The 25,603-nt window shown below is 46.7% G+C and overlaps 1 protein-coding gene across 2 annotated transcripts in view; it reads left to right on the forward strand.

Annotated features, from left to right (window-relative positions):
• The window catches only part of SLC6A14 (solute carrier family 6 member 14), a 53,258-nt gene that overhangs the window by 2,322 nt on the left and 25,333 nt on the right, over window positions 1-25,603 (forward strand). The window contains exon 1 of one of the 2 annotated variants that reach the window (XM_080990359.1): window positions 22,317-22,420. The exons of the other annotated variant lie outside the window; for it this stretch is intronic. Coding sequence (XP_080846485.1) covers window positions 22,373-22,420 — 48 coding nt within the window. The 5' untranslated portion in view covers window positions 22,317-22,372. Of the gene's footprint in view, window positions 1-22,316; window positions 22,421-25,603 lie in introns of those variants that run through there. 2 annotated transcript variants of the gene reach the window in all.

Raw genomic sequence — 25,603 nt, forward strand, 5'->3', positions numbered from 1 at the left:
GTCTCGTATTGGGGCACTTCCACAGAGACATTGTTGGATAAATTTAAAAAGTGGTTCCTAGACTGGAGGTATCCCTCCTAGAAACCTAAAAGAAAAGGATGCAAGCTCCAAGTGAGAAGATAGGCCTTTATTAAAATACAGTGGTACCTCGAGATGCGAACAGGATCCGTTCCGGAGCCCCGTTCGCATCCTGAAGCGAAAGCAATTCGTGTCCGTGCGTCTGTGCGTGCACAGGTTGCATTTTGCCGCTTCTGTGCATGATGTCATTTTGACCGTCTGCACATGTGCGCACGGCGAAACCTGGAAATAACGTGCTCCGTTACTTCCAGGTCGCTGCGGAGCGCAACCCGAAAATACTTAACTTGAAGCACATTTATCCTGAGGTATGACTGTACAAATGCAAACAGGGCCAGCCCCAAAAGTAAGGAGGAGGCTGCAAAGAACCACATCCAAAGCCATGGGTTTTTCTTGTTTTTACACTTCCAGATTGCACACATCATTTCTATTCAATACTAAAGGATCACAGCAATCTTAGCTGTTGCAACCCAGTGTCACCATCCTGGACCAGTCAAAGTCATTTGACTCTTCAGATCAGCCCTCACCATAATATCATGTGATTACATCTAACCATTCTTCAGCGTCTTTCTCTGTTAAGACTTTAACTAATTTTCCTGTTGGTTAAAAGTCTTCCAATGTCACCTTTCATCCGTCTGCAAAACAATTCAAGATTAATCACAAGATTAATTCTTTTTTTGTGCACCTTAGATTCTAACAGCTTATTCTTTTCAGTGTTCTGTAACGGACATTAGCTACTTACAGTACCTAAAATCAGCTAGTTCTGTACTGTAAGAGGCAGGTACAGGCTCTTTCAGTTTAGCTAGGCCATAGACTCAAAAGAAAACATAATAACTAAAATACAGTTTTATGAAAATATTATTTTTTCCAACAACATCCCAAACTCACTCTTGGTGGAGAGGGGTCTGTTAATGTCTCATCATCTTTGTCATCAGATAATGCATCTTTTTGTACGCCCTTACCCTTATTCACCATTTCTTTATCATCTGGGGCAGCAAGTCTGTACATTCTCTTGCACACCTACCCTAAACTAATCTCCATTTCCTCGTTGTTCCTTTCCCTTATCAATGATTCAAAGATCAGATTCTGTAGTTTAATAGCATCTATTGACATATCCATGGAGTCTGCAGGACACAGAGTTGCAAACCACACTTTGCCAACCTAGCGCCCTCCAGGGGTTGATGTGCATGGTGGTCCATAACCTCTGGAGGGCACCAAGTTGCTGGAGGCTGCCATACATGGCACACTTTTTCCCTAGTCCAGGCTCCACCAACCAGATGTTTTTGACAACTCACATCAGCCCCAAGCAAAATATCTGGGGGTGCCATGCCAGGTTGTTGAAAGCTATGCAGATCTGCCCATCCTCGTCTCTTTTAGGGAAAGGCCATCCTATTTACTCTGGCTTTTATAGTATTCAGAATCCCTTGAATAGTATAGCTGCAGGCCACCATAATCTCTTGAGTGGTGCAAGATTCCAGGGGTTCCAGGTGCTTACCCAGGGTTCATATTTCCTTCAAAAATGAGGCTCAGTGGCAACTGTGGTGTCTTCAGGGCTGGATTTAGGTTTGATGAGGCCCAAAGTTACTGGAGGTAATGGAGCCCTTTATATGTCCAGCTGTCCTTTGTCAACAACAACTTGTTCCTGGTTTTTGTGTTGAATATATGCTATATGGTAATTGATGGACCTAATAGGTATCTCAAGCCATTTGCACATAACAAAATATGTAGGTTTTATTTATTTTTTTCTTATATTTTGGAAATGTACATCCAGGTTTTTTTCCTTTATTTTTTTGGGGGGGCCCCCAAGAGCGTGGGGCCCTAAGCTATAGTTTGCTTAGCTTACACGTGAATTTGGCACTGGGTGTCTTCATGATATATGGGTTATTTGAACATATATACCACTGGAGCCTATGATGGAGGGGCTCACAACATTAACACCCCAGAAGGACTTGTTTCTCCCCTAGCCACAGAAATCAGGCATGGCTCTGCCTCCCAGCTGCCCAGGCTGCAGCCTGCTTGCTTCCAGCTTCTAGCTTGTACACACAACCCCCAACTCTGGTCTTTGTCTTTCTAACTACCAGCAAGTTGAGACCACAATGTCCATATAAAACATACCCTAATAATAATAAAAGCAACACTCAGGCTCTCTACTTAATAAACAAAACCTCAACCTCTCCCTAGTCCAAAAATCATTCACATCAGACCAGCATTTCTTCCCCTTTAATCCCCTACCCCACCCAGAACTCTGGACAGCTGTTGGTGTCATTGGTGGATGGGTACAGTGTCCTCCAGGGATGGCTCCTTGCTCCTGACACAATGGAGTGTCTGCAGTGCCATACAGAATCCTAGGGTGGGACTGTGGCTAGCTGGAAAGCAAAATGGCAGCATAGCTCTTTGTCTCCAATCTATGCAGACTGGATCCCAGCAGTGTTGCGTCTTTTTTGACACCTGGGATACATGCATGTGTGTGCGTGTGTGCTGGGCAGTGCCACAGAAGCCACTGCGCCAGGCCAGCCATCACCACCAACACTGCTGAGCACACGTCCACCAGGTGCAGAGGGTTCATGGAGCCCGTGCACCAGCTCAGCCCTGGCCACCTGAGCCAAGCAGGGCTGTGCCCCTGCTCACACATGTGGAGCCCGGTGGACCAATGCAGCTCTTGGTGGGCAAATCCCCCCTGATGCTGGCCAGGCAGCCATTCAGTGAGGGGACTGGGGACGCAGCACCAGGCAGGGTGGGATGGGACACTGTGCAGGGGCGCCTGGCTCACACCCCCATTCTACGCCCGTGATGGATCCTATTGACATCTAATTGACAGCCTCAGCAAGGTTAGATCTTCAGGAAGAAGGTAGAGGGAGCTCTGCCTGAGTCTTCAGAGGAGGCCTCAGATGCTGACATGGCCAAAGGCAATATGAAGGACCAAGAAGGCAGGGAAGTTCTGCTACAATGGAGGAGGACAGAGACTCAGATGTGTACAATAATAAAAAAGGCAGGCACTGGCCTTGGACGGGAGAGCAGCCCCAGCTCTGCTTGAGCAGAAATTTGATATGCTATCTCACTAAATGTCAGATATTATTAAAGCAGCAAATAATGCACACAATCTTGATCTAACCAATCTGTCGGTAAACAGCCTTGAAACTGTTGTTTAGCTTGTTTTCTGCTCTGCTCCTGTAACCCTGGGAGTGATGGGGGGGGGGCAGCCTGAAACGCACCCGGAAGCCTAGGCAACGTTGCTTCTCAAGGGTGCTGCTGATGAAATCTGCTTCCCCTGTTCCTCCTTCCAAGGAGATTTCAGGTTCAGGGTTTGAAACCTGAGTTAGCCCATCCTTGATAAAAGTCATGAAGGAAGGGCAGCCCACCTAGGGACCCTATCTGAATCATTTGGAGCTCATTCTGGAGGAAACACAATGTATGCATTTCACACTTCAATAGAAATGTACATGTAACCTTGTGACATCCTTCCTGAATCAAAAACAAACAAACAACAGAAAAAACCAGACAGCTTCCAAAATGAATCATATCCCCTTCCTGGGCTCAGAAGACAAGGCCTGAGAGTTTGTCCCCTTCTGAAGAAGTAAATTATGAGCTGACTCCAAACTGAAAATTCCATGCAAAATTTGATGAAATCTGTGCAACAGTGATGAAATAGATGCCTCCTCTTGCTCTTGTGCAACCATCTTGCACTCATTGTCAACTGATCTGACAGGTTTCATTGGCCATGGCAGGCACCATTCATCTTCTAGGTTGGTCTGTTTTGGAAATGCACCATTCATTTATTTTTATTTTTCCCCTGAAGCAACACTGATCTGTCTGCTTGGTCTACTTCCATGCTCCCTTGACTGTTGAAACCCAGTGCCAAATTCTCCATACTAATGTGATACCTGCTTGGGAGACCAGCCAGTGCCCAGCTGAAGACTTTTCAGCATTTTAGTTCCTGACTCCTCTTTCTGCATGCCATCCCTTTTTATGTTAAGGGCAGCATAGGAGCCAACTCCTAGGTGCTGGGGGATCTTTGCCCCCCCCTAAAATATTTGAGGAGGCCCCCAGGTTGATGGGCATTGCCATTCAAATGGTGTGCATGCGCTGTGTCATGTGATTGATTATGCAGGGTGGGGCTTACCTCCCCCCCCCCCAATATATTATTCAAGTTGGCACTCCTGAAAGGCAGAGCAAATTGAAACCTGAACCCCATAGAGCTGACGTGGTACCGTTCCACAAGATGTGGGGGTGAGGATTTCATTGCCCTGCTCTGGAACTCTGTCAAGTGAAAATGCCTTGACGCTGATGCTGGACTACAACTCCCATCTTCCTTGATGGCTGCTCATGCTGGCTGAGGCTGATGGAGTTTGTAGTCCAACAACATTTGGAACACACCATGTTGGCTACCCATACAGTCTGATGAAGAGTGCTGGTGAACTCCAAAGCTTGCTCCCTATTAATTTTGAATGCAAATGTTGTATTGGCAAGCTGAGATATTTCTATACATACTTTGCATATCTGCGTTCACTGGGTTTGGCGGGGGGAGGGTGGGGAGCGAGAAACCAGCATGTTTTCGCAAACACTTGATGACTATTGCAAAGGAGTCCATAATTTTCTTAGATGGGGGAACTCTTCTTCAACATGTATTGCATAAAAACAAATAAGGAAGGTGGCCAAAGGAGCACAAAAGGAAGCAGTCACATTGGCAAATAATCTGGCAGGATAAAGCATCTATTGACTTATAGCCTCAGTTTCTACCACATGCAGGTTGCTGTTGCTGAACAGGTTTGCGTGCTGTGTATTGCAATTCTAGTTAGGCAAGTTTAGATTGATACTTTTTAAAAAATAAAAATAAAAATGGTTGCATCACCAGAAAAACAACTCTGTTAACCACGCAAGTCAGAGGATGCACTGAGGACCATAAGAAGGAAATTGGAAGCATTTCATGAAAAAGTGCACTTCTCCAGTTAAGCCACCATCTAAGGATGGCTGCCTGTGATGCTGGAGAGCTGCTGCCATTCAGTGTTGGTGATACTGGCCTGGATGTGCCAAGGATCTGACTCAAAAGGGTAAGATGACTTCATTTGCTCATGTTGAACGCCTTGAGATTTCACACATCCACCCACATAGGTAAATGGAGCAAATTCCAGCTGGATATGGAAGTCTTTTATGTTCTATAGAAAAGCCTTTTCAGTGGCAGCCCCATACCTGGTGAGACACTAGCTTCTGTCTTCCCACAATAAAATTCATATCTCAGCACCTTTCCCAGCCTGGTGCCCCCCAGATGTTTTGGACTACAACTCAGGTTAGCCAAGGCCAAGCTACTTTACGGAACATCTTGCCTCATGAAATATACCTTGCTCCTGCATCAATACCCAAAGACCGTTGGATTCTGGCAGACTTTTTACGTTTTAGCCTTTTTTCAAACACCAACCTTGTCACCTTGCACAATTATTTTATATTGCTTCAAATGTCATTGCAATGTTAAAAGCCATAAGCCACCCGGTGTGCTAGTTTTTTGCACCAGAAGAGCAGGAAACAAAGGTTTCAAAAAAGAAACAGATTGTGCTGATGTGCCACCGCAATATTTTACCAGAATTTATGAGCAAGTCAAAGAAAGCATATGTGCGCCGATTTAACCTCCTTTGAAAATGACATACATTTTGAGTATTTCCTCGTGAATTGTGACATTTATTGTTTCTTTGAAAGCAAAGATTTGGAGCCGCTCGCCAGGAGAAGGTAGGCTGGCTCCCCACCTTCAGTGAAACCTAGAAGACCTCATCAGCATGTATAAGGCTCAAGAAATGTTTAGGAAGCCCCATTCTGCGGCCAAAGGCCTTAGAAGTATTTTTTGGCACATTCCCAACCCCAACCCCCCAATTAGATGGGAATGTGTTGGAAACTAGATGGTTGGACTGAGACACCCTAGAGAAACTTCCCCCATCAACTACTGAACGGCTGTTTATGTAACAGCACAGGAACAAGAGGAAGGTTCAACATTCCCAGGAATGTGAGTCAATCAAAAACTGAAACTGCCTGGGGAAATTAAAAGAATGATTCATGGAAGAATCCTTGCACTGCCCAGATCCAGGAATTTTGGAAGAAGGAGGTGGACGACAGTGGCCTTGAGTATCTCACAAGTAACAGCAAGTCCTGTTGCCTCTCATCTGAAGAGCAGAGCAGTTGCGGTTTTCCTCCCCATCTCGGCACTGGGCTGAGCAAAGAGATTTCAAGCACTCTGCCCATCCCAGCGCTGTGATGGGGAGGAAATTGTCCCCTCAGCCCCTTGTCCTTTGCTGAGGATTTGACAGGAGAGGGGTTGCCAGCTGCTCACTGTGGTGCTCTGATGTGTGCATGTGAGGTGGGAGTTGGCAGTGGCCACAGCCATCACTGACACACTAGTCCCAGATGGGAGGCAGGGGGGCCCTTTGGCTGCGGGAAAAAGGGTTGGTCACTGCTGCCATCTCTAATCCCAGTGAACCCAGACACGTTCTGGACCGTAATGCAAAGCGGTCTGTGCATCCTCCTCTGCTGCGCCATCTCCATTGTGGGTTTCTATCACAGCGTCAGAAACCCAAGGCAGGGGCAGCCTGTTCCTCTGTATCATTGCCAAGTCCAACAATGCTCAACTCGGCTGATGTCAAGGATGATAAGGATGGGGAGAAATCAGTCTCACTTGCATTCCAAGGCGAATCTGCCTGATTTGCACATGATCCAAAACACAGCTTTCCATCCAGATTCTCCAAATTCTGCAGTGCACTTCTCTAGCCAAGTAATGTGTATAAAAACATATTCACTTGGGTAAAGTGTGCCTAAAATGTCCTATTGGTTAAAATAACGTGGAAAGGTGCTAAAGACACATCTGTAGGCCCCTTCGTGGTCTATTTCAGGACTCGCCTTATTTCTGTGGCTGTAAGTTGTTTTAAACTGTCCTTAGCCATTGTGTTGTAATGGTTGTAACTGCCACAAGAACATAAGAATAGTCTGCTGGGTCAAGCAAGTGGCCCAACATCCTGTTCCATACCCTCCAACACTTCTCCAATGAAAATAGGGATGTCCCATTCCACAATCAAATCAGAAACTGGGACGGCTTCTCTAAATCAGGGACATCCCTGGAAAATAGGGACACTTGGAGAGTCTGCTGTTCTCACAGTGGCCAACCAGATGCCCCAGTGGAAAACCCAGAGGCAGGATTCGAGAACAGGAGCACTTTCCCCTCCCTAGGAGGGCAACCAGAAGCACTTTTGCCTCTGACTGTGGCGGTAGAGCATAGCCCTCCTGGCGAGTAGCCATGGGTAGCCTTCTTCTCCTTGAGTTTGCCCAATCCTCTTTTAAAGCCACCCTAGTTGATTGCCTTCTGGTGGAGCAAGTTCCACACTTAGACTATTTGCTGCTTGGAAAAAATACTGTCTTTTATCTTTCCTAAATCTTCCAGGATACAGCTTCATTCGATGTCCACGAGTTCCAGTGTTATGAGAGACGGAGAAAAACTTTTCTCTACCCATTTTCTCCATGCATTTGACTGCATGCCAAGCATAATTTCACAAACTTCAGTCATGCTGCTCCTTACTCACCTTTTCTCTAAACTAAGAAGTCTCAAATGCTACAACATTTCTTCAGAGGGGAGTCACCCCCACCCCCTTGATTATTTTTCAGTTGCCCTTATCTGAACCTTTTCCAACTCCAGAATACAGTGGTGCCCCGCAAGACGAATGCCTCGCAAGACGGAAAACCCGCAAGACGAAAGGGTTTTCTGTTTTGGAGGCGCTTCGCAAGACGAATTTCCCTATGGGCTTGCATCGCAAGACGAAAGCCCATAGGGAAATGCTGGCGGTCGGGAGCAAAGGCTTTCGCCCACAGCCGGCCTTCAGAAGAGGACCTCTTCTGAAGGCCGGCGGGGGGCAAAAGTCTTTGCTCCCCCCCCTGCCTTCCCCCCCCGCCTGCCCCGGGCGATCTTAAAATGCTGGCGGGCGGGAGCGAAGCGTTCGCTCCCGACCCCCAGCATTTTAAAATCTCCCCGGGACAGCAGAGACTTCTCTGCTGTCCCGGGGAGATTTTTAAATGCTGGGGGTCGGCAGCGAACGCTTCGCTCCCGACCCCCAGCATTTTAAAACGCTGTTCCGAAGCGGGGCGGGGGGGCCAGAACACCTTCTGAAGGCGGGCGGGGGCGAAAGTCTTTGTCCCCCCTGCCTGCCTTCCCAGGGGCTTTTAAATCGCCCCGGACAGCGGAGAAGTCCTCCGCTGTCCGGGGCGATTTTAAAATGCCGCCCGCCAGCATTTTAAGATCGCCCGGACAGCGGAGAAGTCCTCCGCTGTCCTGGGGTTTTTTAAAATGCTGGGGGTGGGAAGAAAAGCCCTTGTCCCCCCCCCCCCAGCCTTCAGAAGAGGTCCGGGGACAGACTGTCCCCGGACCTGGTCTGAAGGCGGTTTCCCTAGGAACGCATTGATTGATTTTCAATGCATTCCTATGGGAAACCGTGCATCGCAAGACGAAAAACTCGCAAGACGAAGAGACTTGCGGAACGAATTAATTTCGTCTTGCGAGGCACCACTGTAGCCTTTTTGAGGTGAGTCGGCCAGAACTGTCCATATGACTCCAAATGTGGTTGCACCATAGAGTTCTATAATGGCATTCATGATATCTGCCGTTTTATTTTCAATTCTTTTCCTAATGATCCCTAGCATGGAATTTGCCTTTTCTACAGCCACTGCATACTGGCTCAACATCTTCATCAAGCTATCTCATATGAAGGCCTGTCATTTCCAGTTCAGATCCCATTAGCACATATGTGTTCACACTTCACACTTGTTTCCACTGAATTGCATTTGCTATTTTACTGCCCATTCCACCCGTTTGGAGAAGTCGTTTTGGAGCTCTTTGCAATCTCTTTTTGTTTTAACGACCCTGAACAATTTAGTGTCATCGGCAAATTTGGCCACCGTACTGTTTGTTCCTAACTCTAGATCATTTATGAACAAGTTAAAAAGCACAGGCTCCCATACCAATCCTTATGGGACTCCACTTTCTACTTCTTCCAGTCAGAGAACTGCCCCTGATACCTTGTGGTAAAGGGAGGGCTAATAATAATAATAAGCACTGCTCTGCAAAGATGTCCATATTAGGCAAGATTGTATGCAAACATTTGTATATTGGGAGAAATTCACACTAAAATTAGATGAATTTCCACGAGGACTTCAAAAAATCCACAAACTAAATTTAAGGTTGGAAAAATGAGTACAGGCAGCTTCCAATTTTCACAGGGGTTACGTTCCAAGGTACTGTGCATTTAAGCGAAATCACATATATTTGAAATACCACTGGAAAAGTCCACCCTCACTCTGCCCCTTTCTGTGAAGTTTACAGCAGGTCACTTCCAGGTTACGCACTATGCACATGTGCGCAGTTGCACACATACTGAATGTGTGTGAATGGGGTGTGTGTGCCTGTAACTGATATAGCACAATTTTAGCATTTTTGCCAACCCAATGGTGCACATTGCACCATTAGCGTTAGAGTTAGAACAGGGATGGTTAGCTCTCTCTGTGTTGTTGGATCACAACTCCCATCAGCCCAGCCAGCAGGACCAATGTCCAGAGCGGCTGGGAGTTGTAGCCCAGCAACATTTGGAGAGCTACAAATCCCCCATTCCTGAAGGGTTTAAAAAACAAAACAACAACAACAACAAAAAAACCCCTGCTTGATCTTGTTGTGCTGCATCACGGTCCTGGTAGTTGCTCAACCACCAAGTCCTTCCCACCCACACATATTCATAGATTTCATTAAATCTGAGAAGCCAAATACCGTATTTTTTGCACCATAACACTCACTTTTTTCCTCCTAGAAAGTAAGGGGAAATGTCTGTGCGTGTTATGGAGGGAATGCCTACGGGTGGCATGCCTACGGATTTTCCTCCTCTAAAAACTACGTGCGTGTTATGGTCGGGTGCATGTTATAGAGCGAAAAATACGGTAAATTACACAGAAATATGCAATATGAGTACAGTGGTACCTTGGGTTAATAACTTAATTTGTTCTGGAGGTCCGTTCTTAACCTGAAACTGTTCTTAACCTGAGGTACCACTTTAGCTAATGGGGCCTCCTGCTGCCGCCGCCACGCGATTTCTGTTCTCATCCTGAAGCAGAGTTCTTAACCTGAGGTACTATTTCTGGGTTAGCGGAGTCTGTAACCTGAAGCGCCTGTAACCTTAAGCGTCTGTAACCCGAGGTACCACTGTAATAAAAAAAAATCCCAGGTTGACAAAATTGATGGTGATACAGAACTGGGGTTATCTTTGGTCAGAGTCCGAATACACATGTGCCTTTGTTCTGCTTAAGGTAACTCCTGAAACTATGTCTGGACGACAATTGGAATGCCAGGCACACCCATTTGGCCTGGAAGCAACTTGGAGCTCTCTGTGTTGAACTAACCTTGCTTTGACAGTCACTTAGCTCTGCAATTCCATCACCTGGGCAGCACCTCTTGACACATACTGTTTGACCTGGGTGTTCTCCTTCTGCCAACCTGCTTGTGTAAGGGCTGCCTCTCACATATGTCAGACGGGGTGCCCAGCCTGGTCTTGTAAGACGGTCACTCATCTCCACCACAATGGCATCTAAGTCCCTGGCATGCACTCATTGCTTCTGCCAGCACTTTTCAGGGAAGACTTCCTGTTAAGGGACACCTCGCTTCCATGAGTGGCATGTGGGCAGACTTGCCCTACAAGTTGATTTACTCTGTGGATCTTGCATTTTCCACCTGTAAGTTGAGGGATGAGAACCTGTCTGAAAGTGTTTGGGTGAAAACAGAAACAAGTTGGCTGGCATACCTGTCTCTTGTCCTAGGCAAGAGGGCAGAAGGTTCCAGTCCAGTGAAGAAAAGAAAGTGCTATTTTGAAACCCCTGATACAAAGGTCTCCTAAGCATAAGAACACAAAGATGGCCTGCTGGATTAGGCCAACGGGCGCCAATCTAGTCCACCTTTCAGTTCCCACAGTGGCCAACCAGGGAAGCCTGGAGACAGGAACAGAGAACCAGACCACTCTCCCCACTTGTGGTTTCCAGAAACTGGTAGCCAGAGGCTGACTGTGGAAGTGCAGCCCGGCCATCACTGCTAGAAGCTACTGGCAGCCCCCAATAGCCTTCTCCTCCATGAATTTGTCCAGCCCCCTTTTAAAACCATCCAAGTTGGTGGCCATAACTAACTCTTCCTGTGGGTGTGAGTTCCACAGTTTAACTAATATATTGGGGAAAGTGTTACAGAGTGAGGAAAGATAACTTACAGATCAATAAACAGCAGCTGCCACTTATTCTTAGAAGAATCAATTGTGAATTTTCCTTTTCTCATTCATGTTTGGTTATTAGAAAGGTGGGGACTCCCCCCTCCTAAATGTCACAACTCCATGGCACAGACACAACAAGCTTTCCCCTTCGCTTTCAGCATCACTTGCAGCTTGGAACTGGCCTCCCCCAGTTAATCGACTAAACATTTTGTTACTTAATTGGCTGGTTAATCTGCCAGTCACATGGATTTAAGGCTGTAATCCCAACACAACTATTCCTGGGGATAACATCCGCTGAGCACCTTGGGGCTTGCTTCTGAATAAACACGTATTTATTTGTTATCTCTTTGCTTACATTTATATCCCACCTTTTTCTCCAAGGAGCTAAAGCAACTGGCCCAAGGTCACATCCAGTGAGTGGGGATTTGAATCCTGGTCTCCCAGGTCTCAACCCAGTACTCTAACCGCCAGAGTTTCCAAAAACAACTGAGGACATTTGCTGCTGTTGTTCTAACAGTCTTTCCCAGCTGGATAAATGGGTCTTCACTGTGAGTTGTATACTTTGTATGGTTTTCTTTATGTTTTAAATCTGCTGTTTTTTATATTTCTAACTAGGTTGTTTTTTGCAGGTTCTAGTGTACATTGCCTGAGACAACTGTGTAGAAAGTGAATAATAATAGCAGCTTGATTCCTCCTCACCCCCATAACTCCAAATCCTGCTTGAACTGACTTTCGGACTCCTTCTTGTAAGGCCAAGCCCACCCCTCTCCACCCAGAGAAAATGCCAGAAGTCTGTTTCACAGCAGTCACCATAGCCTTGCAGTTGCCAGCCTAGTTACACACACTGGTTATATTTTTTTAAAGAAGGAAATAATGTACGGTAAATATCTCCCGGACACCCAGGTTTCACCCACCCCCTATGCAGTGTTGACACTTTGCTTTCTGGGCACCTTGTGCTTGCACCTTTAAAAAGAAAGAAACAAAACACCACAGTAGCATGACATCATTAACATTGCAAAATATACTTTCATCCTGCTAAGCAGGGATGAACGTGACTGCACAGTGCGGTTGGCATCAGGGTGTGTTGCCAAGTAAATACAGATTATCTCAGAGGAGCCTTCCATAATCATTAAGGCAAGATGCCAATAGAGTGTTTGTTGTTTTTTTAAGAAAATAATCATAACAAAAACCTTCCACCAAGCCTGGGGTTGTTATAAGCCTAAGGGCTGTTTGTTATACACCTGAGGAGTAGAGTTTCAATATCATTGTTCTGTGGCAGCTCCTTAGCAGTAGAAATTCCTCCCCATGCCTCTGTGGAGGAAGTCAAACTGCTGTGTTAGCAGCACTGAGGTGACCCCTCAGGGGCACAAGCTTGGGCAGTGTGTCTGGAGGTCCTGGGCTGCCCAGACGGCAAGACCCCTCCCTCTCGGCCTCACTGATATGGTCCAAAGGAAAGCAGAGCAAGACGTTTGGCACCAGCTTGGCTGCAGGAGTTGCCGGAAGGTGACGTACAAGGCGCCACCCAACCCTTCTTAGGGTCTCCAAATTTCTGTAGGTTTACTCCTTAGCCTTTTCTTCTCCTGAAGATATCTTGCAAGGCAGTAGAGGTTTAAGATCAGGGTTTCCCTTCTCCTAGATGGGCTCCCTTCCCAGGCAGATGAGCCCCATCTGCTGTGTGTGGGAGGGGGGTGGCGAACCAAGACATCTGGGACCTGAGGCAAAGTACAAAATGGTGGGCCCCCTCCAGGGAAGAAGGGGGGTGAGTGAAGGTCTACATTGGGAATAAGGGCAGTGGAATCAAATCAGGCTTACCTGACAGTTGAAGTGAGAATCAAAGGCTCTTGTGGGGTGGCGGCCTGCTTTAAATCACACCTAGTAGGTGCAGACCCCTGGAAACCCCAGAGGGAAGCTCCCATCATTTCCTCCCTAGGGTGGGAGGAAACCAGTAGTGTCTCCTATTTGTCAAGAGGTCACTGTAGAGAAGTGGGGGTGGGGGGACTTCCAAACAGGATGCTGAGTCACCACAGCCATCACTTCCACATTATGGAAGTGGCAGCAGCAGTGGGTGATGCATTTCTTGGAAGCCAGATTTGCTGCCCCTGTGGATCCTGCCACCCAAGGCAATTGCCTCATCTTGCCAGTGTGGTGTAGTTGTAAGGAGCGGTAGACTCGTAATCTGGTGAACTGGGTTCGCTTCCCCGCTCCTCCACCTGCAGCTGCTGGGTGACCTTGGGCTACTCTAAAGTCTCTCAGCCCCACTCACCTCACAGAGTATTTGTTGTGGGGGAGGAAGGGAAAGGAGAATGTTAGCCACTTGGAGACTCCTTAAGGGGAGTGAAAGGCGGGATATCAAGTCCAAACTCCTCCTCCTCCTCCTCCTCCTCCTCCTCCTCCTCCTCCTCCTCCTCCTCTTCATAGGAGGGCCAGCCCTATTATCTTGTTTGAAAATAGTTTTAACTGGTTCATCCTGAGACCCTACATTGAGGGGCCAATAATAAATTGAAATAAAGTACTACCTCAGGTTAAGAACTTAATTCATTCTGGAGGTCCATTCTTAACCTGAAACTGTTCTTAACCTGAGGAACCACTTTAGCTAATGGGGCCTCCTGCTGCCGCCGCGCTGCTGCTGCACGATTTCTGTTCTCATCCTGAAGCAAAGTTCTTAACCCGAGGTACTATTTCTGGGTTAGCGGAGTCTGTAACCTGAAGCGTATGTAACCTGAAGCATATGTAACCCAAGGTACCACTGTAATAATGATAGCTTGGAGCAAATTGGTTTCTTTTTAGGGCTAGTCTTCAGAAAACACTTTTGTTATTATTGGCAAATGATAGCCTTGTGCACTTCTGGGCAGGAGGGCATGAATCTCAAACACCTGTGGGAAGCTGAGTGGGTGACTCAAGAAGCAGGTCTTTTATTGTTATTACAACCCTATCTCCCAAGTGATGCCTGCCTTGGCTACTTTGCTGTGTAGCTTTTGGTGCCTAGTTAAAACTCAGCCTTAATTGCATCCTCCCCCCGGACATTTGCTGCTTTCTGTGCTGCTTATGATGTCGTTGTTGTTGTTTGTTTGACAGTGAAAAACCATTGCTACGTTTAATTTTGGATAGATGAATGAGCAGCTAGGAGTTATGATGGAACCTCTGTTTTCAGAAGCAGTCTACATCTGCTTACCAAATGGTGTGGACATATGACAGTGAGGGCTCATTGTCCTCTTAAGTCCCTCTTGTGGGCATCCCATTGGAACAAAGGAAATTGCATGTGCTGAGTCAACCAATGATCCATCGCACTCAGTACTTGTCTACATTGACTGGAAGCAGCTTTCAGGCAGGGGACATTCCCAGCCCAACCTAGATGCCAGGGGTCACACCTGGGGCCTTAACATGCAAGACAGATGCTCTGCTACTGATCTATGGTCTCTTCCAGATGCATCAACTTGCAAGAAACTGGATTCTGACCTAGTTTGGGCTTTGGTCTGGCCCAGCAGGGTTCCCTTATGTAAATATAAATATATTTTGTTATACAGTTGGATACCAATTTAATCTGTTTCTTAAAATTTATTCTGGCAGATTTATGCTGCAAAGGTTATTAGTTTTAGCCCTTGATGGTCACGAGGCTTGCTACTTTAATTTCCATTATTTCTCATTTTACAATAAATGGACTTGAAAACTGTATTGTAGCAGCCCTTGCAAGCCTAGTGCCCTTCATATATTTTGGACTACAGCTCCCATGAGCCCCAACCAAGGCTGCATCATTCCAAAAATGTGGTGGAGATCACCTAAAAAGGGGGGGGGGTTATATACATATACGGCTAATACAGCATCTAGATTAGCCCCAAACCAGGTGTGGCATGCAGCCTTGAGTGCCCCCCCAAAAGCATTCAAAGCCCGAAATTGTCAGGAATCAAGGTGCTTTCTGCAGAAGGTTTTCCTTTTCTTGTGCTTTTGAAAGGAGGGAATTTAGTAAGAAAATTTGAAGAGTCCTGCGGGATCAGACCTAAGGTTGTAACAACCACAACAGAATAACGATCCCCTCCTTCAAGCCCTCTTTAAACCACTTTTGTGTATCTACAAATTCCACTAGCTAATTGTGCCCCCTTTCGCTTTGCTCTCTGCCTCTTGCAGGCTGGTTTCATTGGGTGGCCCCTGAGTTCTAGTGGCATAAGAGGCAGGTGGTGAAAAATGATCCCTGCCTGCTTTCTCTGCACCACGCATGGTTTTTATAACCCACCCACCCTTCTCCAAAGCTCCAAATGCCTTTGCTTTTCCCTTGGGGAGATATTCAAGCCAATAACAGGGAGTAGCAAATGGAATACATTGGTTCCTTCTGAATAGCCAAAGGAATGCCAGGCCCCAACTGCTACATGCTTCCCACCATCAGGGTGGTGATTGGCCCAGTGTCCTTGGTGATTCTTAGGGACCGTCTTCAAATGGCCAGAACAAAAAGAATCTCAACCCTTTCTAATGTATTTCCATGGCCCTTCCAAATGGCCATGGAAATACATTAGAAAGGGTTGAGATTTTGGATCGCCAGATGAGCATAGATAAATGTTCCTGAATGGTGAGTGGAATGCATTGAATGAGGGTGTGTTGAGTGGCCTCTAGCAGCCATTCAGGGGACAGATGGTGGGGTAATTAATATCATTAGCATTTATTCATTAATCTTCTATGCAATTGTCTCAAGGCAATGTACAATAAAAACTATTACAAACACAGCAAATCCCCAACCGAATACATGTAGAACAGAACTAAAACCATACAAAATACTAAAAGCCATTTATCCATCTGAGAAAGCCCATTGGAACAAACAAAAAAAAAAGTATTCCAATTGTACCTGGGAAGTGCAGGTAGCAGGTACCTGTTAAATCTCAACAGGAATGCTGTTCCACACTCAACATCCTGTTCTGAGTTTGTTTTGAAGGAAGGACCCTTTCTCCTGGTCACTCAGCAGAGCAAGCATTTTGCAGACATTTATTCTATGTTCTGCAGTGCACTGCGCAGTAGGCCATCCTATCCCAGGCACTCTCATCGTCCCCTTTGGAAACAGGCATGCCCATCTGGCTTTGCGGCATATAGAAACCTTGTAGGACATGGGCGCAGAATCCCAAACCGTGCCAATGTATTCAAAACTGGCCATTTGAAGGGGGGAAACTGCTTGGCCATTTGGGGATATTCCCTAGAGAAAACTAATAAGCAACACTTCACCCTGGTTAATGCATTCATAAATGGAAGAGATTCCAAAGGCCATTGAGAAGGAAACAACCTTTTCAATGGCCCTGGTGTTTTTTGCTATTTTCTGCCCCCTCTCCCAGCCCCACATTATCATTTTTCGAGGTATACTGGCCAGAGTTAGGCACAGATGTAGCTGAACCAGAAAGCATAAAAACACAAGAAGGGCCTGACAGTTGGATCTGGCCAGTAACCCATCAAGTCTAGCATCCCCTTCTCATAGTGGCCAACCAGATACTCCAATGGGAAGCCTGGAAGCAAGATATGAGCACATCAGCACCCGTACACCTGCAATTTCCAGCTAGTGAGAGGAGGTTCTGTCTGCTTTGGTTCTCTCTGTTTTCTCATTTTTCTAATCTTAAATTCAGTTTTCCATGTTGCTGTAGCAATTTGTGATTTTTCCTTTTTTCCTTCAAAAAAACCCTCATGAAAATTCTTCAGCATTTTAGTGCAAATTTCTCCTAAGAAACACATCTTTGTATGCAGTTTTGACTCATTCACACATGCATGCAGGCAATTTCTCTTTAATATATTACATTTTTTTGTATGCTATTTTCACTAATATATTTGTTTTTATGCGCAACTTCCCCAAATATTTCGATTCTTGTAGTCATTTGGTAGGTAGGAAAACCACAGTGCAAAATTTGGAGAGCTGCAAATTCTGAAGGATGTCTTAAAATCTGAACTGGATTGAATTTATCCTCACCTCACATCTTTGACCTCAGCTACTGATATTTGGAGGCGTGCTTCCTTCTACAGTGGAAGAACATAGGTATCAGGGGCACCAACTATAGGGAGCCCTGGGGGCCTCACAAAGCATCTTGCAAGACCTTGGAGATGCTATCAAAGGCCTTGCGAGACCTTGGAACCTGACTTTCGGTGGCATTGGAAGTCAGGTTCTGAGGTCACGGGGTGTGTGACATCATGACATCACATCACGATGTCACATCATGATGTCATGTCACATATGCTGGGCACCTATAAGCCGAGACCCAAGTTTGCGTCCCTGATAGCTATTGAGGCAATCAAAAGATTTCTTCTTGACTTCTAAATGGGGACATTTGTGTACAGTGTGTTGAAACTGTCAGTACTGCAATGTCTATCTATGGTGCTGCCACATTTGGAATAGAGTACATATTTCTGGTCACCACAGTCTGAAAAAGATACTGTAAGTGCAGGAAAGAAGTATTTTGGTCTGATCTGTATAGGGAATCTCTTAATGTATGATGTTTTAATATCTGTTAGAAGCCTCCCAGAGTGGCTGGGGCAACCAAGTGAGATGAGTGGGATATAAATAATAAAATGATGACTGTGATGATGATGATGAACACCAACTTGCTTAACGTTTGCTGATCTAGCAATGCTCTTATTAAGTCCTTAAATCTGGAGACATAGGCCATTTCCAGATCTCAACAATACTAATAATATCCGGACCTATCCTTTGTGACATTTTGGTGGCCTAATAAAGATAGTGCCCCAAAATGGATTCTAGATTCTAACTTTTTATGCGACTTTAGAATTTATTTATTTTTAAATAAGCAATTCGGATGCAAAATTCTAAACTGGAAAAAGGATTTTATACCATTGGGCAGGGGGGTGGTTCCCAAACGAGGTTACATACAAAACAAGACAGTCCCTTCACAGGCTAATAATCTAAGCAAACACAACACAACACAAGGGAAAGTGGACCAGGAGGTAAGAGGAATAAAGCAATCTCAGGCACCTAAAATTAGCCTGTACCTGCTTGACATAACTACTGCCTTGTTCCTCTTCACTCCTGTTTCCCACCTGTTCCAAGACACCTGTGTTGTTCCTAAGAGTGGCAATGGATCAAGGTAATTTTCTTCTTTTGAATTCCCACAGATGGGGAGTCGGTCACTGTACGTTAGGAACACAGGAAGCTGTCCATCAGTAGTATCGTACACTGACTGGCAGCAGCTCTCCAGGGTTTCAGGCAGGGATCTCTCCCAGCCCTACGGGGAGATGCCATTGGAGACTGAACCTGGCATATTCTTCTGCATGCAAAGCAGGTGCTCTGCTGCTGACCTATGACCCCTCCCTTTTTCCTTCTTATTTCTCAGCAGCCCTTTGTGCACCCTGAAACCTCACCACACGCAGGTGCACCTCATTCTAATGTCTGCTATCTCCTCCCACATTCCATCGTAAGTCTCTTCCCTGTTGCAAACTCACAGCTTCATCTCCGCCCCTCACTCCCGCCCACAAAAGATCCCGGTTGCTTTGTTTACCCACTTTTCCTGGTAACTCAAAAGCTTGCACACTCTTTTGTGCCATTCTGGTTGCTCTAATGGTCTTCAGTTTTTGGTTTCTACCTTCTTATGAGTCAACCTACCTTCCTTGGTTTTATTGCTCCAGCTGCTGTTGTGATGGTGACTTTGGTTTTTCCAGATACATTGCAAGACACCTTGGAGAGTTGTTAGTTCAGAGTGAATGAAATTCTGCATTGCACAGCAACTCTGTGGGTGCAGGAAAAGTGATGGGGCAATTCTGGATTTTCCTCTTTGAAGTCACCCTTTCTCTCAGCTGACTGTGAAGCAAAGTTCTGGATCTGCAAAGAATGAAAGAAGAAGCATGAAGAAATGTTGAACTGGCAGCTATCCTTCACTTGCCTTACCCTTTCTACTTAAACCCCTCCCCCCCCACCGGATTTATGTGTTCTTCAAACCATGGCAAAACCTATCACATTCCCAATATTTATTTTATTTTATTTATCCCGTTTCTATATTGCCTTTCCTCCAAGGAGCTCAAGGTGGAATGCATGGTTCTCCCTCTCCGCATTTTATCCTCACAACAACCCTGTGAGGAAGACTAGGATGAGAGGCACCTTTGAACCCTGGTCTCCCAGGTCCTACTCTTAACAACCTTCATTTCATTTCACTTATAATTTGCATACCGCTTTTCTGTATTGCTACACAACAAGGCAGTTTACAGACAGAAGAAACAAGGAAATATACAACAAATATCACACATCTTACAACCATCTAATCCAATACAAGTCATACCAAAAATATGACTTAAAATAAACAACATATCAAATAATGTAGTATTCAATAATCCATTAGAATGTAGTGGCTGGGACAACCCAGTCAGAGAGGTGGGGTACAAATAATTATGATTATTATTATAGTACACAACAAAATCAACACTCAAGTATCAACAAATAACAATTAAATGGAAATTTGCTCTCAACAATTACAATAAACCATTACTTAAATTATAATCAATAAAAATAGCAGCAGAATTGCAATACATAAAATACCGAAATACATAAAAAGCCATGCAAAAAGAAGCAATAAAATTAAAAGAATCCCTGCCGCCAAACTCCTCCCCTTCCAACTGTTTCTGGTCTTCTTAAAGCCCTTCCGTAGGAGAGGCTCTGTTCAGCTGGATTTGGCTGTGGGTGGGGGAGCTAAAACTCTTTTGTCCTCCTGTCCACTACTTGCTCCCTAGACTGCAAACATCTTATCCAAGCAATGCAATCTCATTTTTTTCCTAGCTTAGCTTTGCTTGTCCCTCAGATGCAAATGCTGTCCTGCTTTGCACTGTTCAAGAGTGCAAAGCTATACTGTGGGAGTCGACTCGAAAAGCAAGGAAACACAGACCTTGTGTGCTTCCCTTCAGGAGTGCCAACTTGAATAAAATATTATGGGGGCGCAGGTGGGCTCCGCCCCACATAATCGATCACATGACACAGCACACACAAGACCATTTGAATGGCAATGCCCATCAACTTTGCAGGGGCTTGGCCCCCTCAAATATTTTATCTTGGGGGCCAAAGCCCCCAGGGCCCCTAGGAGTTGGCGCCTATGGTTCCCTTTAAAAAAAAAGATGGAGCTGAAAAGCGTACTTTGCAAAATGTATGAATGTTATTGCTCCAAATAAAATGAAATGTGTGGATAGAGGTTGAGAGGGGAGAAAGTGAGAGAGACTGTGATTCTGAAAAGTTAGCAGAGACATTTCTCTCCCTCCCCCTCCCCCTCCCCCCCCCCATTCTCATACACACACAGCAGTCCGTGATAAAGAGCCAGGCAAAAATGAATGGAATGGTGGATAATTGAACTGAAAGGGAGGAGTAGATGGAGGAATAGATGCCAAAACAGTCCTAAAGAGGCAGTTGATGATGGATTGAAAAGAAAGCTCAGTGGACAGATGGTTCTTTAGCATCTTGCTGCCTACTTTTCCTTCCTGGAATCAGGCACACATTTTATCTTTCTGGCCTTCTAAATGGAGAAGCTCTACGCCCCCTGCTCTTGCCTTCGGCAGGGCTCTGACTCAGTGGCAGAGCACCCACTTTGCAGGTGGAGCCCAGGTTCCATCTGATGGCCTCTGCAGGTTGGGATGAGAATGTCGCCCGCCTGAAACCATGGAGAGCCACTACCAGTCAGTGCAGGCAATACTGAGCTGGTTGTACCCAAAACGATCTCATTCTGTACCAGGCAGTTTTCTATGTTCTTATCAAATCCACCCTTAATACAAAACTATGAGGACTAGTACCTTGTTTTGTTCTTAGAAGAAGAGCTGTAGCTCCATGGCAGAGCATCTGCCTTGAATGCAGAAGGTCTCAGGTTCAACCCCCAAAGGCATATCCAGGCAGAGAGAGAGAGAGAGAGAGAGAGAAAGCCTCTGCCAGTAAGGATACTGGGGTCGATGGACCAACCATCAGATCCAGATGAGTGCACAATCTGTGTACACAAACCGACTGAGCTGCACACGCCTATGGTTCTTAATGTGCGCTATTCAGCAAGGGTACCATCTATGTACATTAGTGCGCACACTTATCTTATACAGGAGTAGATTATTAGCTGATTGTATGGTGTTACAAGGCAGCACACTGGGGGGGGGGGAATCAAATTTTGGCAGCCTTCACCCCCACCCCCGCGCAACAGGGCAGTGTCCAACCTACGGGTTCTGTGTCAAAGTACTTTTTCGACCCACTTGGTTTGAAAAGTTGGGCTGTTCTGGGTTAGAGTCTCTGGGACTAGGACACGCGAAAGACCAGGTTTGAAGCCTGCTCAGCAGTGAAGCTCCAGATGGGTGACCCTGGGGGCCAGTCCCTGCCTCTCAGTCTAACCTACCTCACTGGGTTGTTGCTGGGCTTAAGTGAGAAAGGGGAGAAGCATGCAGGCCACCTTGATCTCCTTGGGGACCAATATGTGGGACATAAATGTAAGAAGTAAATAAATAACCGAGGCAGCTTGGACTCCTGTTCAACGTCCCGTGTGGACCAGGCTAGTGTAAGGAAGCTCCCGCCGCCGTTGTGAAAAATCCATGTTAAAATTTTGAAGCGGGTAAGGGAAGCCTTGCTAGAGAGGGGGCAAGCGGGAAGGGCGGCTGGTCCGCAGATGAGCAAAGGGGGGAAGGGGGGGAAGGAAAGAAGTATGGGACGCCTGAGCGGCAGAGAGGATGGGAAGTGAACTTAGACGTGAATCCATTGAAGAAAAGGGAAGCGACAGAGGAACGTTTGAACGGCTACCTGTCCTCCTGAGACCGGGGTAGGCTCCGATTTGGGGCGGGGGGACAAATTGCCTGAATGGAGAAGTGGAGGCGGGTGACGGGTACGCTGCTCCGCGGCCTCCTCCCCACGTGCTGTGCCCAAACGGGACGGGACATGACCGGGTGGGGGAGGGGAGGGGCCTGCCCTTCTCCCGGTTCCACCTGTAAGGTCCCTCCCGGAGAGGTGGAGGAGGAGAGCAGCTAGGGCGGGCCCGGCCCGCCTCGCCCCATAAAAGCTACCTGGACGGGAGGGCAGGAGGTAGCAGTCTGCGAAAGACTCCGGGCTTCGAGCACAGACAGCAATGGGGTGGCTCAGCTTGCCGTCTTTCCTGCGGTGCGGTAACAAGGAGGTGAGTCCGCACAGTGATGGGCAAGATGCAGCCGAACAGGCGTCACCGGCGTCCGGCCGGACGCGCAAGGAGGGACGGGAGGAGGCTGCTCGGAATAACCAGGATGCCCCGCAAACAAACTGTGGTGCCTCGACTGAAAAGTCCGCCTCCCCACTAAATAACATGGGGCAGCAAGCCGGGGTGGGTGGAAGCTCCTAGGGGCTCCTCCATCATATGTGGTAGAGGTTTAGATTGTAAGCTCCTTGCGGCAGGTAACTTCTGCCCATTCTCCTCCTCCTCTTTGCCTGTAGCCTTTTTCAGAGCGCAAGAGGGAAGTTTTGTGTGCCCCGTTGCCCATGCATCTTTGCACCCCCTGTGCATCAAAGCCCCCTCAGTTCAATGGGTCGCTCATTCAAGTTGCAAGGAGGGGTCCGCTTCCTGTAGTATGAAGGATTCTACATTTAGAGCGAGTTAGTGATGGGTAGTTTCATTGGAGCCAACTCCGAGGGGCCAAGGTACCTTTGATTCCGTCCCCCCCCCATAAAATATTTGAGAGGACTGCCTCCCCCATTGATGGGCATTGCCATTCAAATGGTGTGTGTGCCCCGTGTAATGTGATCGATTATGCAGGGCGGGGCTCCCGCTCCATATTTTATTCAAGTTGGCACCCCTGGTTAGTTTAACTATGGTAGTTTTTTTATCTGCTCCTGATTTGCTTTTGGATATATAGATACTTTGGGATATATAGACACAGATATATGACGAACAATAGCTTGCAAATCAGAAATGCTCAATTCTTACAGCAAAGGGTTTGGGCTTGTGCCTTCATCACTTGCTCTGCTTTTTGCTACAATAATTTAAAAGTCCTGCTTGGTAAGTCACTGGCATAAATAGATGGTTTTAGTCAGTGCCTTAGCTGGGGGGCGGGGCTAGCCAGGTTTTTTGCCTTGTGACTCCTCCAGAGGGGCGCCATTGAGGCGCCCTGCCTGTGTGGGGTTTTTTTTGGGGGGGGGGGTTGCACGTGGGCTTGGGGTGCCAAACTGGGTCTTTGACCCCGGTGAAATAAAGCCTGGTTTCGCCCCTGGTTTTAGTGATTAACTGCGTCTTATCAAGATCCAGAACAAGGGAACAAGTGTCTGAACTGCTGTAGTTCGAGGCTCTCATTACAGTCTTATCGCTAAGTATATCTATACAGATACAGACGAACGAACGAATAGCATTCTACCCCAGGGTGAGACCAGGGGTAGGGGAAACGGAGTCAGAAGCGAAAGGGGGAGCAAAGGCTTGCATGACTGAAGATTAGCAATTACAGCAGGGTTCTGGCAGCCCAAAGGCTTCCACAAGGTTGAACAGAAGAGCTCACCTTTGTTGCTCCCCCCTTGGGAACCTCTGATGGAGCAGAAATGGCCAAGAGGTAAAAGTGTTAACGTGTGCATAGTGAGGGATTTTGATGGGCGGTGACTGCTCAGTTAGTTAAGTATTTCTGCTGTTTTACTTGATCTGGGGGGCAACTACCCCCCTGCCCCCCCCCGGCCATGCCCATGAGGATTGATCCTGGGTGTGTGTGTGTGTTTAAAAAAGTATCAGAACTAAAGTGGCAGGTGCATGTGAGGGAAGCATTGGTATTTTTATGCCGCGAACTGCCATGAGACCTAAAGGTGGCTGGCAAATTTATTTTGACTTTGCCATATAATTAAAGCATACTTGAAACACACAACTCTCCCCCCCTCCCCCCAAAAAAGGATTCTGGGAAGTGTAGTTAAGGGTGGTGGGGATTGTTGCTCTGCTGCGGGCAAATTACAGCTCCTAAGATGCCTTGGGGCATAGGTGCCTGGGCCCTGGGTGCCTGAGCACTGCCTACAAAATTCCCATGAATGGGCTGGGCACCCACAAATTTCATCGCCAGGACCAGGCAAGCTGCGTGGCACCCACCACAGCCCCGGGCACCCGCAGTCGCAGGGCCAAGATGGCACTCCTGCCTTGGAGGGATCCATGCTCTGCGTGTAGAACTAAAGATTCTCTGCCTTTTTCTCAGCTGATTTTAAAGCAACAGCAGTCATTTCAGTTGCAGCCCAGGACATGCTCTGACCTGGATATCCACAGAAAAATTGAGTTATGTGAAATGCTTTTCTGCTTCACTGTTGTTGCTGCTGATGATTCTGCCCTGGTGGTGGAGAAATACAGGAAGGACCTGGCTGCTAGATCAGGTCTAAGGCCCCCTGGCCCAGCTCCCCTTTCTGCCTCTGGGAAGCAAAAGCAGCACATGAGTGCAAGAGCAACTCCCCCCCCCCCACCTGCAGCCCCCTGGCATTCAGGCTCATCTCTTCCATCTCTGGCCTTTGACTGGTAAACCATGGGGGGGGGGCGTTATTAACCTTGTCCTTGGCTCAGGTGCCTTTCCTGAGTCTCCTGCCTTTAATTGCTGCATTGTTATAAGTGGCTTTCTTTTATTGTGTATTTCAATCATGGGTGTTTATAGTTTAATGTTGGTGTAACTTGGCTTCTTTATTTTGTAAACTGCCAAGAACATAGGCACATAAGGAGAGCCTGCTGCTGGATCAGGCCAATGGCCCTTCTAGTCCAGCATCCTGTTCTCACAGTGGCCGACCAGATGCCCCCAAGGGTAGCCCCCAAGAAGGATATGAGCACAACAACAAACCCTCCAATGAAAATAGGGGTGTCCTATTTAATAACAACAATAATAATAATTTTGCTATTTGCTGCCCACTCTGGGCAGCTTCCAACATATTTAAAAGATAACCAAACATTAAACATTAAAAAAACTTTCCTATACAGGGCTGCCTTTAGAGGTCTTCTAAAGGTTGTACAGTGGTACCTCGGGTTAAGTACTTAATTCGTTCCGGAGGTCCGTTCTTAACCTGAAACTGTTCTTAACCTGAAGCACCACTTTAGCTAATGGGGTCTCCTGCTGCCGCTGCACGATTTCTGTTCTCATCCTGAAGCAAAGTTCCTAACCCAAGGTAGTATTTCTGGGTTAGAAGAGTCTGTAACCTGAAGCGTCTGTAACCTGAAGCGTATGTAACCCGAGGTACCACTGTATACTTATTTCCTCAGCTCAGGGGGTCACATAACTCCATACTTTCCAGCATTTCTCTGGTGAAAACAGGGATGTCTTAAGACATTCTGGGATCAAATAAGAAATTGGGATGGCTTCTGTCAATCTGGGACCATCCCTGGAAAAGA

This window comes from Podarcis pityusensis (assembly GCF_964106645.2).
Source record: "Podarcis pityusensis genome assembly, chromosome: Z".
Lineage (NCBI taxonomy): Eukaryota > Metazoa > Chordata > Lepidosauria > Squamata > Lacertidae > Podarcis > Podarcis pityusensis.